At 37.2% G+C, this 19889-nt stretch overlaps 1 protein-coding gene across 1 annotated transcript in view; it reads left to right on the top strand.

The window, feature by feature from the left end:
- The first annotated feature begins 2970 nt into the window (after positions 1–2970).
- LOC139725897 (protein OSCP1-like) overlaps positions 2971–19889 on the top strand; it is a 28036-nt gene continuing 11117 nt past the window's right edge. The window contains exons 1-2 of the mRNA XM_071636975.1: positions 2971–3169; positions 6098–6252. Of these exons, the coding sequence (XP_071493076.1) occupies positions 3058–3169; positions 6098–6252 (267 nt within the window). The 5' untranslated portion in view covers positions 2971–3057. The remainder of the gene's footprint in view (positions 3170–6097; positions 6253–19889) is intronic.

The following is a 19889-nucleotide window of genomic DNA, read 5'->3' as shown; positions in this document are numbered from 1 at the left end:
GAGACCCCCTCTCCATCCGAAATACTGTAAGTGCAATGCACCCCTTATATCACTCAGGTGTGCACAGCTCTCAATCCAACCCCGATATCCCGAGAATACTCGGGCAAGTGTCAAAGGGAAGTGCGTGTTGATTATAAACAAATCAGCTCGTCCTCAACCGGTTAAGACGGACACCCCTCAGCTCCCCCCCCCCCCCCCCCCATCTCAAGTAAGCTGACGGGTACCGAAAGAGATTTTGTTTTCTATACAATCCCTTTAAGAAACCAAATAGGCCTAAATATGATATCAGTACGTAAATGGCATAGTCCGAAGAGAAAGACAGAGATAGAGAGAGAGAAAAAAAAAAAACCACCGTTATTTTTAAAAGAAATCTTTGGGTAAAGTCAAAAGCACTTAAAAAAGTCAAAGCAATATTCTTGGAAGATGGGCCAGATTTCGTCGTGGGAAAAGTAGATGATTAGGCCTACAGGAGATTTTGAGGACACGCATGGATGGGATCATTCCAGACGCAGGATGGGGGGGGGGGGGGGGGGGCGGAGGGGGAGGGGGAGGGGGAGGCAGGGCTTAATCTGATAATTTCTGTGCGCCTAAAGGAAGAATCAATAAAGAATTGAACGATATTTAGATCAGTAAGAGGGTTGATGTATCGTAGTCAGATGTTACATACAAGTGCTCAGAGCCCTTTCTTTTAAGGAAATGAAATAATTAAAAAATGTATTAAATGAGATAACCTTTCATCAAGGAATGTTCCACACTGATTGACAGCCATATATAATGACGCCATCAGTATCTATAAAGATGCATTGAATTAATTATGTTCATGCGGGATTGATCACAATTGTATTAATTGTATATAAGTTAACATGGAAAGTTCACGTTGATTTTCTGCGCAAAATTATATCTTTATGTTAAAAAAAATGTCAACAGTGTTAAGTATAAGTTCAGTATTTTCCTATAAGCATATTCTGCATTCATTGTATTCTACTCTTTTATTGCTTACACTGGGGGTTATGGAATCCTGGCATGGGGAAACTGCTGTAAAACAAGACTCAGTTTTTATAAACGAGCCATGTACGGATAATTTAACTTTGCAACTTTTTCTGGAACACTTATGTCTTTTTTTCTAACACTCAAGATCCAGGATTTTGTATCACTTCAATATTGAATCATTCATGTAGACCTATCAGCTAAATACAGGTGGTCTCCCCGACGTGTTTTCTTACGTTTGTTAGAATACTGAAGTCCATTCTAATCCTATACGAGACCAAAAAACAAACAAACAACAACAGCAACAACAACAAAACAACAACAAAATCTTTTCATCTTCTCCAGTATCATACGGACTTATGCTCTAAAAACAATAGGCCTAAAAACTACCACATGACCTAAATTCTGTAATGGGATATAGAGAAATAATCCAATCTCAATCTTTTACTTCATTTAAGCATAAACTCAAATCATTTTTTTTTCTGACGTCATGCCTACAGCGATTCAAATCTTCTCTTTCCAGGCTTTATGTGCATAATATACTTTAGACGGTCATCATCTGACGTGTGCTTCACTCGCTCTCGGATGATCACGCCACTCTATCTCTAGGAGTTTTGTGATGCGGACATTTTTTTTTTTCGACGTCTGTGTATTTCCATACTTTGTAAATTGTCATTGCTTTCAATTGTAAATTTCATGTAAGAATAACATCATCTCCTATAAATACATCTCTTGCTATAATAATACGCCCTATATGATTATACAAGCATGGCCGGCGCCACGGTTTTCAAAAGTGTGTGTGTGGGGGGGGGGGGGGGGGGGAGGAGGCACTTCCGGGTTTCATGAGCTAACAAGCAAAAAAAGGCCTTCAGCGCACCAAGCAACAAAAAAAAAAAGAAAAAAGAAGAAGGTCTTCAGCTCATCTTTCTATAGCCCCAAACAAACGCCTTACCGCCCAAAGCAAAGGTTTCATTCTGTTCTTTTCTAGTGCCACTTCCGGGGTTAAAAAGAAAGGGGGGGGGGGGAGGGGGCAAAGTGGTGACACCCTATGTATTTCTGTGTACGGCCCGGGTGCAAAAAAGTGTGGGGGGGGGGGGGGGGGCGAGCCTCCCCCCCCCCCCCCCCCCCCCGTTCCGCGGCCCTGATATTTAAAGCAATACTTTTATGTATATTCCTCATATTTCCGCATGCCGGTTCAATTGTCTTAATTGCTGTATTCGGCAATACATCCATTCATATTTTTTTTTTAATGTTCATGGTTTCGTTGAAACGTGTAATAGGTATATGGAACAATAAAAGCAAACAAAATAAACAAACACTGTCGTGCCAGCCGCGGGGATATGTTGCAATGAATATAATTATGTTTCATGTCTGCAAGTTGCAATTGTAATACTAAAAAAAATACTACCACTACTAATAATAATGATAAATAATATAATGATAATAATAACGATTGAAATGAAAAAAAAAACATTCGATATATCCTCTATTCCACTCAAATGCAATGAAAATAGACTCTATATAGACATGATGATCTTAACAGACACTATAAACCACTCAAATTCGAGTAACATATCATGCGGTATCGCACTCGAAAATGAACATACTTCTGCAGATGTTCATGTTTATTACTCACAACTACCGTACCATTGAAAATTTGATGCGATGTTCAGTTTTGTAACGTGGTCAATCAAATAATCCTATTTAAGTTGAGCAAATTGCACTATAAATTATCAATGAAACATAATTTAAGGCCTATTTTTGATCAAATGTATTATTTTTTTATGATATAATGCTTATTTTTTATTCTTAAAGTCGAATAAGAGAAAATAAAAATGATATACTTCAACAAACAATCAAATCGTAGTGACGATATCCAGGGATACATGAACGCTAATTCTCCGTCGCGTACGAATGTACTGTACTGCAGCACTCTAGCAACGCATAGCATCAGCACCAAAGCCAAAGGCCGGCCTGAACGTCGTCCGAATACCTTTCGGAAGCTGGAAGGAACAAATAATTTGTTGTAGTTCTCGTGTGGTGTCAGTCTGCAAAGAGGAGAGTAAGAAAATGTCTCAACGCGCCTTACCAATTCTTTTCATCAATCTCGGAGGAGAAATGCTTTATATTTTGGATCAACGTCTTCGAGCTCAAAACATTCCTATCGATAAAGCGCGTAAAGGTAAGAGAGAGGCAGAGAAGATAGTTGAGTGCTGTATGGTGACTGGTGTGTGCTGCTGCAGGTAGTACACGAACGCGACCGACCTCCTGCACCACCCCGTCTGTGCCTTTGAGTTTTTCAGCCCTTCCCGCCCGCGTCGGCAGTCACCAGTATTTTACCCTCTCTAGACCCTTCTATATCAAAATAAATGTTTGAAATGGTAGTGTTATGATGTACTTTCGAGGTGCATGTATATCAGTACGGCAGCGGAACCTCTTATCTGAGGTGATTGTCAACAACAACAACAAAAAAGTAAATTTAACGTTACAGTTTGGAAGAGAGAAAGAGAGAGAGAGTGATCCTGTGCCTGAGGTGGTTCAAGTACAAATCCAATGTAATTTCCCAACCCTACCGCAGGGTATCATTGCTAGGGTTATATTGTACATGGGGTCATGGCCAGCCAGGGATGATGTTCGTTAGCTGTGCCATCCCCTGAATGATCCGACCAAAAATGACTAAGGTTAGTGTAGGCCCCTATATTTATTGCTGGGGATATATTCTGCAGAGACTATGGTATTCACTATTGAATGCATCCCCTTCCATCCATTCCATCCAGCTCACAACACAAGGTGGGAGGATAGCATAAAACAATTGTTTTGTACTATCATCCCCCCATTTTGTGGGACATTTTATCATTATCATTATAATTATTAACATTGTCATTTTCATCATCTTTAATGTTGTCAACTTGTCTTCCCCCCACACCCCCCCCCCCCCCTGCGTTTCTGATCCCTAAAAAAAAAAAAGAAAAAAAAAGAATCCCCTGCCTGTAATGGGATGGAGTCTTTTTGAAGCATGACAAAAGACCTTAGGGATCTAGATTCTATACAGGGGATGGGGTAAATGCATGCAATCTTTACTGTTGTTATTATTTCTATCCATATTATTACTATGATTACAAGGTTGTAAATGTTATACGCCAGGGAAGTGAAAGGGTTCCACCTCGCTTGGCACACAATAAGCGAGTGCCTATAGCCTGAATGTCATTGCCAGTGGCGGATCCAGGGGGCGCGCACCTTGCGCCGCCCCCTCCCCCCTTTATTTTTTGTTAAAACAAAAGAAATTCAAAAAAAGAAAAAATGGGGGAGGCATGCGTGCCCCCCCTTTAATTTTGTAAAGGTGCCCCCTCTTTACAAAATTCCTGGAACTGCCCGATTGCCGCGCCTATCAGCACTTGTGCTTTAAAAAAAATCATTGCTGTGATGAAAGAGAGATATGTGAAAATGAGACAATTTCAATTTTCAATGTCACACAAGAAGTAGATTTGATTCATGTTTACACGAACACTAAAACAATAATGATGAAGCAAATGATGTAAGCAATCAAGTACAGGTAATCTTCATTTATTGCAACTAATATGCTACACTTAAATGCTGTTCTAAGCATAGTTTTGATCCTGCCATCATTGTAGTCACTATTATACAAATAATGACTGCTTATGAGGGCACAGTTAAAATCATGGGCCCGAGGTGATGTGAAAACCGTAACCATGCCCGAAGCGAAGCTGAGGGCATGGTTATGGTTTTCACATCACCGAGGGCCAACATAATTTTGACTGTGCCCCGAATATCAAGCAGTCATTTTTTGTTTTATATACCGACATATATTCAGACATATAAATACCGAGAATATAGATTGTAGTCTCTTTTACAGCACTTGTAAGTTGTAATCAATGCTGATCGACGGTGCGGCGGTCGTACGTATCATTGGTGTATGTGTACATATGTGTACACACGGGGTTGCGAGTTGCGACTGTCTCCAAACCAGTCCGCTAGTCTCTTTAACAGCACGCTGATCGAATGCGCGGCGATCGTATCATTGGTGCGTACATAAATTATGAGCGATCTGTGTGTACGGGGTCGCGACTGTCTCTAAAACCTATTTACTAACTGTGCCCGGGCCCCGGTCACAGTAACTAAAAAATAGGGCACAGCTATTTTCATGACTCCCCTTTTAACCAATCAGATGAGAGGATTTTAGAAGTGAGGTATATAACATTTATTAGCACATCGGACATTATTATCCTTCAATCATCAAGCCAGCAACAAATGTTGACAGACATACAATGACATGCGGGAGAAAATGGTAAAAAAAAATAAATAGAGCCAGACTCGTCTAGATCCCTCCCTTTCCTTCTCCCCCTTTACTGTTGATTGTACACAATTATAGAGAGTAAAGCTGTTTCGCAGACTATAATGATCATGAGTGTTATAGGGTAGCTCTTTAATACAACCTACACAGGTGTACAGTGTATGTAATAGTACATTATTGTTGACCCCTCGTGCTACATTTATATGTGTGCAGACACAGTCCTCAATTGACATACTTTTGGGTCAGGATTGCTTACCTTCCTTTCATAAATGGCTTTAAATGAAATTTCATGAAGCTGTCAGATATGATCCATCTTAACATTTCTGTTAGCCACGACAAATAATTGTATTGACAATTTATGCTAGGGAATGGTAGATGTAGATGTGCATGGTGTGCATTTCTCAGTGATTTCCAGTAGAAGTACATGTACAAGAACTTGTGGCTTTCTACGAGTACAATTTAGTATTAACAGTAAATTGTACTGCCTACTGGCTCGTCGAATAATACAACACTTTGTACAACAAATGACTGTCACAGAATTACAAATTCTTGTACAAGACATCAACTGAATTAGTTTTGGTCCAGTATTCTCATAACTCTGCTATTACTGGACACGAGATTTGGCCACCTCTGATCCCTGATATAAGTTAAACAAACATGAGGGCTAATCCACCAAGTAAAATCAAATGAGTGAATGGAAATAAGATTATGAACCACAAAATAGATACTCTCATGTTTAAGTTAGATATTCTGAGCAAGAGCTTGATAGTCTTCTTCTTCCTTTATTTTCTCCTGCAGTCATGTATGATATTGTGAAGACAATGTTCAACCAGCGTTTTGTCGGGGAGCTCTTCAAGCCGCAGGACATTTACTCCAAGAAAGCGATGAGGACCGTGTTTGATCGTCTGGCTCATGCCTCAATCATGAGACTCAACACAGCCAGTATGGATAAGGTAAGCCAAACACTAACTAAGAAAGGCGAAGTTTGCAAAACCCCCCCCCCAAAAAAAAAACAAAAAAAAAACAAAAAAAAAACAAAAAAAAAAACAAAACAAAACAAAACAAAACAAAACAAAACAAAACAAAACAAAACAAAACAAAACAAAACAAAACAAAACAAAACAAAACAAAACAAAACAAAACAAAACAAAACAAAACAAAACAAAAACAAAACAAAATATTAAGGAATCTTAAAAAATCTTCTTTTCTAGAACCAAAAGTGATATAGCTAAGTTAATACTATGAGTTTAGTACAGTGATGACTGTAGTTTCAAGTTTGTTCATGGCAGAATCAGGAGTACCCCTCTTGGGACCCAGGGGAGGGGTCCTAATGGGGCCCAAATTGTACATTTTTATCTTTTTCTTGAAAATGCCATGATGAATTTTCACCAAACTTGGCAGGTAGCACCCCTAGGGGGATAGAATCTTATTCCCATCAAATGGGCACCATGCCCCACCTTGGGGGCCCCAGGGGGCCTAAATTTGGGCCTAGATTGTAAATTTTCATTTTTTTCTTGAAAACCCCATGATTGATTTTCACCAAACTTGGCAGGTAGCATCCCTAGGGGGATAGAATCTCAACTCCATCAAATGGGCACCATGCCCCACCTGCCCCCCCCCCCCCCCCACCCCAGTAAGAATTCTTTAAAGATTTTCTCTAGAACCAGAAGTGATTGAGCTATTTAAGTTTAATACAATGAGTCAGTATATTGATGACTGTTGTTTCAAGTTTGTTCATGGCAGAATCAGGGGTGCCCCCCCCCCCCCCCCCACTCCTTGGGACCCAAGGGAGTGGGGTCGGATGGGTCCAAATGGTGATGTAAATTGTACATGTTCATAATCATTGAAAACCCCTTGATGAATATTCACCAAACTAGACAGGTACAATGTAGCATGCCAGGGGGTTAAGATCTCAATTTTTCAACAGGGCACCATGCTCCCTTTGGGGGACCCGAGGGGGTCCAAACCTCCTACATGTATATTAAGGAATATTTATATAATATTGGATGGCCTTGAGATTAATACAAGGAAATATTGGACGAGCTATGCGCAAATATTGGACGAGTCGAAGACGAGTCCAATATTTTGCTTAGCGAGTCCAATATTTCCTTGTATTAATCGAAAATAGGACATTCAATATCATCATTATTATCCTACAGAGGATTTTAGCAAAGAATGTTTTCACTTTGGCCTACCCTTTCTGTCTCCAAGTCCGAGTGCTGTTCCTACTGTGTAGTGATCCTGACATGGGGTATGGTACATGTACACTCTTCAGTGCAAGTTAATCCACTTCAGTCTCTGATAAAACAGTGATCTATGTATCCAAGGTAGCCGTCATGTTACTGTTAGACCGAGATCTAGCTAATTTAGACCAGAATTAGATGTATTTGTATCCGAGATCTGAGAAACAATTTACGTCACATCTACCGTAGATCGTGAAAGATCGAATTAGGCTACTACTACCACAACTAGTCCTACTGTGCTGTATATAACGTACTTGTACACACGTACGTACATGTACAGTAACTGTTATATGCATATCGCGCATGCAAATGCAAGCGCAGCGGCGGCGGCCGGCTACATTACACTGTATATCGCGCGCGGGCTATCTAGCAGTAGCGCTGAGCATGCAGAGCTGCAGATCAATCGTCGCCTTGCGCCAGCATGCACAAAAAAATGCAACTTGTTTTCATCAAACCTAAATTTAACTTCCTGTTATGAAAGTGATATTTTGAAAAATTGTGTGAAAAACAATTTCAACTAATTGATATATGAAATTTGTTTGTATAAACACAGAATTTTAGAAGAAACGATATTCTAGTTAATTCGTGATTGACCAATCACAGACGTTTTTACTTCTTATTTCAGGTCATCTCGTATATATCTCAACCAATCACGGTGCAGTTTATAAAAACTTTGGGGAATCTCCCTCTTGCTGTCCAATATTTTAAATATTGGTCGCCTCGGCAAAAAATATTGGTCGAGTTCAACAAACTTTTTAAGTGGGTTGGAGGTTATGAGGTGTGTCGACAAAATAACACTTGTATTTGGGCTCTAAAAATCCTCTGTATGGATAATAATCAATAATATTCTTCTCTAGAATCAAAAGTGATAGGGCTTTAAAGTGAAAACTAAGTTTCGGTAAGTGCTTGAGAACCCGTTTGGCACCATTTCATTTTTGCTTGCAATATATCGAAAGAGTCCATTAAGAAACTTACCTGGCTGACGCGGTTTGCCGGAATGATGAGTCGGTTTGGAGTATTTTGAGAAAAATAATAATAGTAGGAAAACCGACTTTTATTCGAGAAGCCTCCAGACTAACTCGGTCTGGGGAAAAATTCGACCCTACTTCAGACAATTCACACGCAGTTCGTGATCGCCACATTCTACTGGCCACTGCATAATACCAAATGAGGCCTAACTGAATGGACAGGAAAGTAAGTGCGTGCTAACGTAATCCTGTACAAAACAAAAATGACAGCGCGTGGTCCTCAGTTGCTGAGACGCGCGGTCTTTGGAGTTTTTGTTGTTGTTTATCAAGCGCCTTTGATTGTTTTAGAGGTGCTTGATAGGCGCACACTAATTTTGCATGCGCGCAAAAGAGGATTTTGATGCGCGCGTTGTAACAACTCGGACCATTACTGCGAGTAGCCAGAACACGAAGCGCTAGTTTATACAGGCCGCTCCCATAGGACAACACTGTACAATCAGAGGGTAGGGACAACCATTACAACTCATACCGCCGTCAAAGCGAAGCCGAGTTATCCCCGAGTCCGAGTTTAGCCTGACCCCGTTCGGGTAAGTACTGAGACTGAACCTTTTTGGTTAATATTTCGCATTTTTGTCGTTACCCATCGAATATCTTGTAATAACATCGTTATCCTGCACATTTCCTAAGCATACATTCACATTTGGGAGCGAAATTTGACAACTTTTGCAGGCGTACCAAAACTTTGTTTGGGCTTTAAGTCTTATTTTTCCAAACTGCATAATCCAACATTCTATAAAGTACAACTGTACAGTGTATTTGGCAAGTATTTTTTACCAGTGTGATGGAATACATTGTATGCACCACAACCACAATATACAGTGTAGACACCATGCCCCCAGCTCTCAAAGCTACCCCCACTACAAGTTTCCAATGTTCTCAGGTAAGAGTCTGCAAGAATGCATGGAAGGTGAACTTGCGATACTCAGGTGAGCGCGAGACCCCCGGGTCTCTTGTTGATAATGAATTAGTTTACAGATGTTGTATTACCACTTGACACATATGCTCCTGAAATGTTATTGCCAGCCAATATGGTCATGATTCTAGTATTCAATGGTTGTGTGTTAGTGTTTTATTTTGTAGTCATAATTGCAAACTCTCCTCTGATAAGATGGATACAGTGACCTTTTTGTGAGACTCCAGCACATACAATTTGTACATGCAATGCATACATGTGCTGATGTACAAGACACTTTGTTAAAGGTATGATGTAGTTTTCATTGAGATGGGGATTCAAGTTTTAACATTTCATGAGACAATTAGAAACCATTTATACTGTATGAAAAATATCAAAGAGCATACAATTCTATGAGGAATTCAAAGCTGGTGTAATGAAATACAGATACATTTGAAGTGGCTGTGATATGCAAATCACAGAGGTCTCAGTAAAAGGTGGGACCTACAGCTGTACCTTTTATTAGGACCACTTTGTTTTGCTTTCTTTTTGGATATCTCATCCTTTTTGAAAGCAAACTTCATCTAATGAACTTTTAATTCCTCTTAGAATTGTATGCATGCTTTTTAATATTTCATGATTAAGTGGTTTCTAATCATCTTACAAAAAGTTAGGATGTGAATTTCCATCTCAACCAAAACTGTATCATCCCTTTAAATGTGTAATTTGCATAGATCTCTATTCTAGCACGTTGCCTGGTTACAAGTCACAACTCTGCAAAATGACATTACTCTAATTCCCTCTCCTAAAATATTTAGTGCAGTGCCTACAGTGTACATGTATATATGCAGAGCTGTCAATTATGTATCACCTAATACAATGTATCAGTAACTTTTTTTTTTCATTTGAACTCGTATCAGTTTGCATGCTACAACTGTACAGTAGCAGAGCTATAAGTATACAATGCATTGCGTGTGTACAAGTGTACTGTACATGTTCTGAGAGGAGACACACACACACGATCACATACATGTACATGTACACAGTACACACACCCTCCCTCTCTCTTTTTCTCTTTAATCTCCTTTTAAAGTAAATACTTTATACAGGTATGCCATTTTATTTAGTCTAATTTCTTTTCTTTTTTTTAATCAAGACTTTGAGATCCTAGAGTACAGTAATGGACAGAGAAATGGACCTGTGCACATTACATTCACATTATGTCAGGATTTCAGAGTTAATAGAGCTTTAGATTTGTGGCGCGGCTTTTGAGATGACAATTGCATTGGCGGTTCTCCTCTCTCCCTGTATCGTGTTGCAAAGTAGATTTAGATTATGCGAAGATGCAGCCTATAAAAAGTAAAATGGTTGGTGCCCCTGTATGATTATTGCATCAAGTACAGCTGTACATACAGAACATTGTATAGCTCTCTAAACTGCGTGATTTGAGCAGACACAAAAACGGCCCGGTACCAACCATGAAAACTCAGACAACGCAAGATTGATTTTGATGGGGAATTTAGCGCATGAGCAGGACAGGTTTTTTTCCCCTACATGTAAATGTCAGCGCTGCAAAAATCTAAAGCTACCTAACATTCATTGTTTGTGTGTCGTAAAATTTGATGTAATAGCACCTGACTCATGAAATTTGTGAAAGTAAGAACTCTTCAAAATGTGTGTAATGGCTGTACCATCCTCCTTCCAGTCCGTGTTGAATTATTATCTGAGTTGAACATCTTGGCTCCCCTTCTTACAATTGTATGGATACATGTACACTGATTCACATCCAATAAATGACCAAAACAAACTAATGCTGTTTGATAGTTTTGTTTCAAGGTTATGCTGTAACAGTATAACAAATAAAACAATTTACCACATCACTGGTAATTCATATTTCGGTCAATGCTATTCAAGTGTATTCAATAGTATTCTGTCTTTAAATCATTCACATTCATTAGGGAGCCCTGCACACTAACCCATTTTTCCTACTGGTCCGACCTGTATGTTAGGCCAGAAGGTACCCAGTTTTTCCATTTCTTACTGGTCCATTCCTGAAAAAGTTACTGGTCCAACAGTGATTTTTACTGGTCAGGGACCGTCGGACCAGTGCCAGTGTGCAGGGTTGCATTCATGGAAAGTTACAGTGTATCTTTTCTAAATGCTCTAATATACCCAGGTCACATTTTATGCTTCTGATTATACACCAAAATAACAAGAAGATACACTGTAATGCTTTCAGATGTTAAACCTGTAATCCATAATTTTTCACTGAAAAAGACATCCTCCAACAGAATTCCAGCCTATGAAGTCTTATCAGATAAAAGTGTAGTTAAGGAAACTTGTGCACATCGTATGCTGTGAAGAGAAAACTCTGAGTGCAGGGAATATACGCTGTAATTGTAAGCTGACCCTTATTAGTCACTCCTAAATTATCTGTAGTTTTATTTAAACAGATTTAACTCACAGTGTCAGTGACTTTTGATTATTCCAGGCAATTGGGCAAGTGAATTTTTGTAGTAGCAACGTGGAAATGTCTCTTTATTTTTGTCAGTGAATGTGTCATTCCCATCCATGTGCTATACCCCAAGTATTTTTATTTTTAGTTTTGGTTGAGATTGGGATTCATGTTTCAACTTTTTGCGAGATAATTAGAAATCTCTAAATATGAAATATTAAAGAACATACAATTCTAAGAGGAATTAAAAGTTTATTTGATGAAAATTGGTTTTGAAATGGCTGCAATATCCAAAAACAAAGTAAAACCAAGTTGTTGTAATAACAGGTAGGTCCCAGCTTTCATGAGGACCTTTTTATGCTTCCGCCAACGAAGTGGCCGGAGGCATTATGTTTTCGGGTCGTCCGTCCGTCCGTCCGTCCGTACGTACGTACGTCCGTACGTACGTCCGTCCCGTTTTGTTTTTGTCGATATCTCAAGAACAGTGTGGTGGTTTTACATCAAACTTGGTATGAAGGTATATCCTGGGGGGATAATACTTTGTTTGGATTTTAGGGTCACGGGGTCAAAGGTCAAAGGTCACAGGTTATTTTGTGAAAAAAAGGTTGAAAATTCATGTTTTTCTCCATATCTCGCAAATGGTTCAAGGTATCTTCATGGAACTATATGCTTGTTCCAATGGGCAGTGATTATCTAGGGAAGTTGGGGGTCATGGTTCAAAGGTCAGGGGGTCAAAGGTCAAGGTCAACTCCTCAAAATATCACTACTTTCCTTATATTTATGCAATGCCTGAAGGTTTTTTTTTTTTTTTTTTTTTAAACTTGATGTAAACAAGTATTACCCAATATATATTCTGTGGGAAGTTTCTTGCCAAAAGGTCAAGGGTCAAAAGGTCAAAGGTCAAGTGAAAGTGCTGAATTGCACTTTTTCCTCCATATCTCAAAAGTAACTCAAGGTATCTTTATGAAACTTACATATTTATGCATGTTCAACCTAACAGTGATTCTCTTTGGATCTGTGAGGTCAAAGGTCAAAGGCCAGGTTTAGATAATGCTATTTTCCCATTTGATACTGAAATTATACTTTGTCTCAATACCTTGAAAATTACTATTGCATAAACTTATAAAAGGGTCAAAAGTCAAGTAAAAATCATTAGTTCCCCAAATACCTGCACTCTGACATTTTAATCATTCATCCAATTGAACCTAGTTCTAGGAAAGTGAACATTCAGCACATTTGTGTCAAACCTGTCATTTTGATATTTTGCCAATTGTGTGAAACTGTCATCACACATTGTCAAGACATTGTCAAGACATTGTACTATAGACGTTATTAGGAGAACCATGCATTATGGCGGAGGCATATCAGTCGCCGTAGCGATATATCTAGTTTATTTTATTTTTTAACCAATTTTCATCATGTAAACTTCTAATTCTTTTTAATAGAATTGTATGTTCTTTAAAATTTCATATGAGAGGTTTCTGATTATCTCACCAAAAGTTTAAATCTGAATCCCCATCTCAACTACTGTACATGTAAAAGCACATGTATCATCCCTTTAAGACACCACAAAAAATGACATGTACATGTACAATCTGTACGTGTAGTTATTATTACATGTACAATTATGTGCAATAATTCAAACACGCAAGATATTCTCAGTGCAATTTACAAATTGTACGTGTATGGTCTTGTTTCAGATCAATGGTGTAACTGATGGACAAAATGGCTAAAATTTAGAATTGCTTTTCATGCTTTGAAATGTTGCTGGACATTTCACTTAGGGTTTGTATTTAATGGGAAAAAATGTTTCAGAGCTCCCATATCAATGAAAAGGAAATTATGGGGAGGCAAACTGAAGCATGGGGCCAATTTTATGAAAAATTCATTTTTCCATTTTTTGACATAGAAGCATAAAAATATTCAACTTCTCTTTCCATCATTATCAATATTTCATGCTTCCAATATACACTCCAAATTTTAGTCAACATTTTTCGATAAGGAGATGTAATTTTTTCATATTTGAGGAGGAAAACTCAAAATATGTCATTTTTTACAAAATGACCGTTTCTTTTTTGAATTTCTTTATTAAAAATGAGAGAAAATGAATCACTAATGGTGTACACAAAACATGCTTAGGAAGTAACACAATGATATAGGTATCACCAGATTTCAGTCATTTTAACTTGTGGTGATATTTTTCTGACTCGGGTGTTTCGGACGTGACTGTTAACAAACGGCTATTGTTTCGGACGTGACACAGTAGTTAACATACAATTTAACTCATTTTAAGGTGAATAACAAAATCAATTTCATTAGAATTCAAATCTTAATAGTGACCAAGCCACAGTTTATGCATAATTACTCTGTTAAAATGCATTCAACATATTGATAGTATACATGCAGGACATTCGTTTCGGACGTGACACACAATGTTTACACAAAGTTGTGTCTCTAATGTTTGATACAAAGCCTTTCACGAAGCCTTAACTATTATCCTGGCAAAGCAATGCACTGTATCCCTTAAGCTTGCCTGCCACATTAAAGTGGTGAGGAAAAGCAAATTTATTACCAAATGTCCTATTAACCTGTTGGAAAAAGCTGTAATAGCCAATTCATGCAAAGTATTTAGTTATCAAGAAGCCTGCCATTACACAAGTCGGATACAGGCAATATTGAGATACAGAAGGATTTAGTGATTCATGTCACCTACACACATTTGAAAAAGGTCAGTTTTACAAGTCAGGAATAATGATTGAAGACCACTAAGCTTTATAGATCAGTAAAATCCATACTGTTGTTTCGGACGTGACTCTTAAAAGTTTACATGACACAGAGTGAAATAAAGAGCTTGTAGATTCATGTGCATTCTATGCTGCCAAACACTCAATCAACCCAGATTGTTTAGTACAAGTTTTCAAGAGTCATGAAGAATACAGGATGTTCAGGTGGTTTTATGTCCTAGTGAGTGACCTGTGCTTTGTATATAACAACCAAGTCATGGCATCATTAGGATTTATAATCTCCTATTTATGATTTCTTACCTCCTATTTATGATTTCTTACACAAATATTCAAGAATCAGTGCATAAATGATATGCATTTGATAAATTGCAACAACATTCTCCTGATGAATTCAAACATATCCTTCGATTGAAGTAGAGCTCACTTGTCTGCTGAAATTGGTTACTAGCCAGATATATGTGTAGATTACTACAGTAGTTACCTTTAGAACATCTAGTGTCCAGTTAACTCCTGCACATGCAAACATGCTCAATTAACCTGTGCATTTATGCATATTCAAAGTGAGGAATGCTGTTATTTGTATTTTTGATACCTGTGACAAAGATCAAATCATGGCCTCGAAATTTTGTAGAACTGTACTGGAATCGATTGGTCCTGCACTGTACCATCAGTAACAAGTAAAAAAAAATGTTATTTGTAATAAAATGCTAAATATCCTGACTACCATGGTATTTGTGACTGTAGGAACACAAGTTAGATAACGTTATGCATATATGCCATCATGATTAAATATATTTAAAGGGTACTTTAGCAGACAAGATCATATTTACATCCCCTTATACCACTTTTAGTTGCCAGTTTGTTTGTTTGTTTTTTGTATGTGTCTATGTAATCATTAAATTCAAGTTTCGTTTTACATTTTCATTTACTTAAATTTATCTACAAGTGCATTGCTTGTTCAAATATATTGCACTACCCTGTCTGTCTATGATGCAATGCCCTTTACTGTATGTGTTGGGACATCTTATGTACATGTACAAAGCTCACTTGGGGATGTACAAGTACAGTTTTTACAATGTGTATACATGTCCTTTAAACATTAATTTTTATCAGCTATTCTAACGCTAAATCAGCTTCTGGTTGGGAGTGGATGGTATATGATGTGATTTCAAGTTTACATCTCTTTAATTCAATTTGGAGTTTGATTGTTCTCCATATATTATATGTCCATATGCACAACCTGTAAAACTTGACTTGTCATATTTTGGTAGAGCAGATTGAGATGCACAAAAGAATGACCCTTATAGAATTGAGAAGGGGAGTTTTAAAAGTATCTTACTGCTCATAGCCCTCTCCCACTTATTAGTACTCACACTCTAGTTTCATACATCTTTAATAATACATAATCCCAGTTCAACCGCGCAGTGCACTAAGGTGGAACTTCATGGGGGGGGGGGGGGGGATAGTTGACTAAGGGTAGCTTCTCTGGACAGTTACATTTCCAGATCATGTGATTATTCCTAACAAAAATGTTTATTAATGGGGTTCAGTTTATCTGAAATCAGGATTGACCCTACTCATACACTGTACAAGTAGGGAGAGAAATCTGACATTTTGATTTTCACAATATTCTCAGTACTACAGTTTGTGTGTTTACAGAAGTTGATGTAACGAAATATCAATGAATTATTAATGAAACTGATTCAATATTTACAGCACTTTAGCATGACACTAATTTAATAACGTACATGTACTGCTGCAGCACGCTTATGAGTCGCTGTGCAATGTATTTTACAGAAATATAACATGTGAATGTCCAATTAGAACATTATGCAATATCCATGTCCATACATGAATCAAATATTCTTGACAAATAAAGGTGGAAAAGAAAGAAAAATAAGTAATGGTAAGTTAATTTTTTTCCAAATAGTTTGCCTTGCATTGGTATTTCAATGAAACTGACTTAAAACACAAATGGATGTGAGCAAAATTGTATAGAATTCAAGTAAAAAGTAATGTTAACACTAATGTGTCACGTCCGAAACAGTGTTTACTATAATGCAAACATCTGTTGCTTTTCAAACTACCAAGAATTTAAATAAACTGCAGAGAGACTTTGTAAGAGATATCAAATATGAGTGACATACTGAAGATATTACACATATTTTGAAACCCTACTCCCCATTTTCCCTCTGTGGATGAGGATATGAAAGACACACAGTTATCCCAATCCTAGGTTAAAATTAGGCATATTTGTGTCTCTGGGCAAGTAGGTGCCATTAAATAATGTTAGTTGTAGTTCATTCTACATCTTGTACCCTGTAAATGATAATGATACAAGAAGAATGAGTGAACAAATGTATATTGCTGTGTCTGGTCCATTTGTCTAAATAGGTTGTTAACACGTCACGTCCGAAACACCCTTTGTTTACATTTATTACTCCAAAATGTACAAATGAACCTGAGCTGACATAATTCATGCATACATTTAACCAGTGTGTTGTTATGAAAGTCAGACAAGCAACTATTTACCTGGTAAGTCTGTTAGTGGAGAACCTGACTTGAAAGTTATCATGTGTATGTTTCGGATGTGACATGGTGTTTCGGACGTGACATGTGTTAACGGAAAACGTAAAATTCCCAGAAATTTTTTATTAAAAAACGAATACTTTTCTAATATTCACAGACTCTTTTGAGAGTAGCAGTGGTGATTTAGAAATGGTGAAAACTGTTTAGTTATATTTTTTTGTATTGATTATCTCAATTTGAAATTTGTTTCGGACGTGACAAAAAGTTAACGGAAAATTGTTAACAAAAATGTTTTTTTGAATGTTTTCTATTCAAGCATGGGTGATGCCTTCATACTGCTACATGTAAATCTACACATCATTGGCCATGCCTTAAATAATGATTTGATGCTCTCTTTTTGAATTTACTTATTCCAAGCACTAATTCTACTAGACCCTAATTTGTTAACGGAAAATGTCACGTCCGAAACACCCCTTTAAAGGTAGTGTCACATACACATATGAGATGTTGTAGTGTTCCAATGGTGATAGGTATTTAGTATGACTCTCTTCTTCTACAACAGCAATAATAAGATTTTAATTTTTGAAAGCTTCATAACATAATAGTGATTACCCTAAAACCTTGTAAAATTTGTCCCTGAAGAATGGCACTTTTGGACCACGTATGCCTCCCTGGCAAGGAGATGAATTGACCACATAAGTTTGTTATGCTACGGGAGGTAGCACTTTTAGTGCCCTTTCAAATCACCAAAGGAAAAGGGAACACGACTTTGTACTTATTTTTTAGAGCTCATGAAGTAGTCATTTTCAAAGTTACACCATTGATCTGAAACAAGACCGTATGCATAACCTTTTGGAAGCATTCAAACTAATGTATGAAAGCGTACCATCAATTAAAAGCGATTGTTGTCAAGCATGACTTCACCAACATCCATCGTTCAGTAAATATTGCAAATTAGTTGTGCCAATAACAGTAGGTGTTGCCATGGAATTGATTCAAAAACAAGAATCCTTGCACTAGCCCCTTTTAACTCATCAATTTCTAGAGAGCACAGTGCTGTAGTTGGGTGATCTACAGTACAACAGTGTACAATGTGTCTTCAGTTCAGTTTATTTCGGTTTTATTTCTGAGTTTATTTTATTCCTGAAAATCAAATAGTACAAGTACAGTGTATTTTGAACAAAAATGTGTACTGTACAAAGAAATTCACAATTTAATATATGAATCACAATATAATCTTTGTATTTAAACAGATACATGTGTACACATGTACATGTACAATGAAATCAATGAAATCAGCTATACAATTTATAATTCCAGTCGTAGACAGGGTGAAAAAAATGGAGGAGTCTGCCATCTTTTAAGAATGAGTGCTTGATAGTGATGGAAGCCTCAGAAAAAAAGAAAAAAAAAAGGCAAACAAGCCAATGAGCAAACAATCAAAAAGGAATTTACACAGAGATGGGCAATTTGCATGGAAATTGGCATTGTATCTTCTTGTTGTGCTGTAATAGTGGAAATTTTCAAGCATTTTATGCAACGTGAAAGTAGCGCAAAAATAAAAGCAGGCAAAATTTGTTGCTTGCCATATAGTACATGCAAAACTAGTTTCAATTTTTGATTCCACAGAATTAAAAACAAGTGGAATTCATATAGTAGGGCTGAGTGCGAAAAATTACATGTTATTGTACTAATATGAAAATTCTTACTTCTACCAATTATTGTATAACTTGTGTTCTCTGTTAGTGTTTCATGAATATGATCTACCAGATAAAACAGATCTCTTCATGTGACCACTTGTCATTCATTTTTTATGGGGACCGTACTAAATTTCCAAAAGCCTCTTCACACGTCAATGGTATAACAATTGTACATCTGGTTCTTTAATTATTGAAGAAGACATAATAACAATATCAGAATTCCTGTTTTGCTCTTAGAATTTAGCGACTTCAGAAAATCTCTTTCTGATTTTGTGCAGTTCTAATGTTATTTTCATTAAAACAATTACAATCTTATCCAATACAGGATTGTGCAGTGAGATTCAAAGTTGCCAATTTAATAAATTCTCTAATGTTATTCAATTCTGCACCAAAATTACCCATGGACTTTATGGAATGATGATGCAGTCCAGGTGTGGAGGAGTGATTCGACAGATTGCACTTTTATGAAAATCTTTGTTTCAAAGGAGAAGCAATTATCTTCACTCCTGTAATGGAAAACAAAATTTATTTACCTTTTTTCCCCTGAAGTTGATACATTTGTACATGTTCAATGTGATGTATTTTATGTTTGCTGAATACAGACCTACACCTTGTTGCTACAACTGTCATTTTTTTTTTCTAAAGAAACAGATCTACCCAAGTGTGAAATAATGCATTCTGAATTAAAATGAATTGCTATGAATACTGTCTAGGAATTCCACTGGTAAAGTTAGAAATCATGATTTCAAATGATTACCACTCAATAACTGTGCAATGTCTAATCACAGTACTAATTTTTCAACACTACATTGTGCACAGATTGTTTGTTTTAATTATTTACATATTACACTCTTTTGAAGCAAAAAAAAAAAATGAAGTAAAATACTGCAGGCACACAAAGAACAAGAACAATATTCTTTTCTTGACAGCAGAGTATAATGTGGATACAGTACACTGCACAGAGAATATTTGCAAAAGCTCTCTCTTTCATGATAAAGA

This window comes from Diadema antillarum, unplaced genomic scaffold, assembly GCF_040938485.1.
Source record: "Diadema antillarum isolate AM-2024a unplaced genomic scaffold, OU_Dant_1.0 seq00000068_RagTag, whole genome shotgun sequence".
Taxonomy (NCBI): Eukaryota; Metazoa; Echinodermata; class Echinoidea; order Diadematoida; family Diadematidae; genus Diadema; species Diadema antillarum.
The sequence above is the reverse complement of the archived record's forward strand: the minus strand, read 5'-3'. Positions and strand labels throughout refer to the sequence as shown.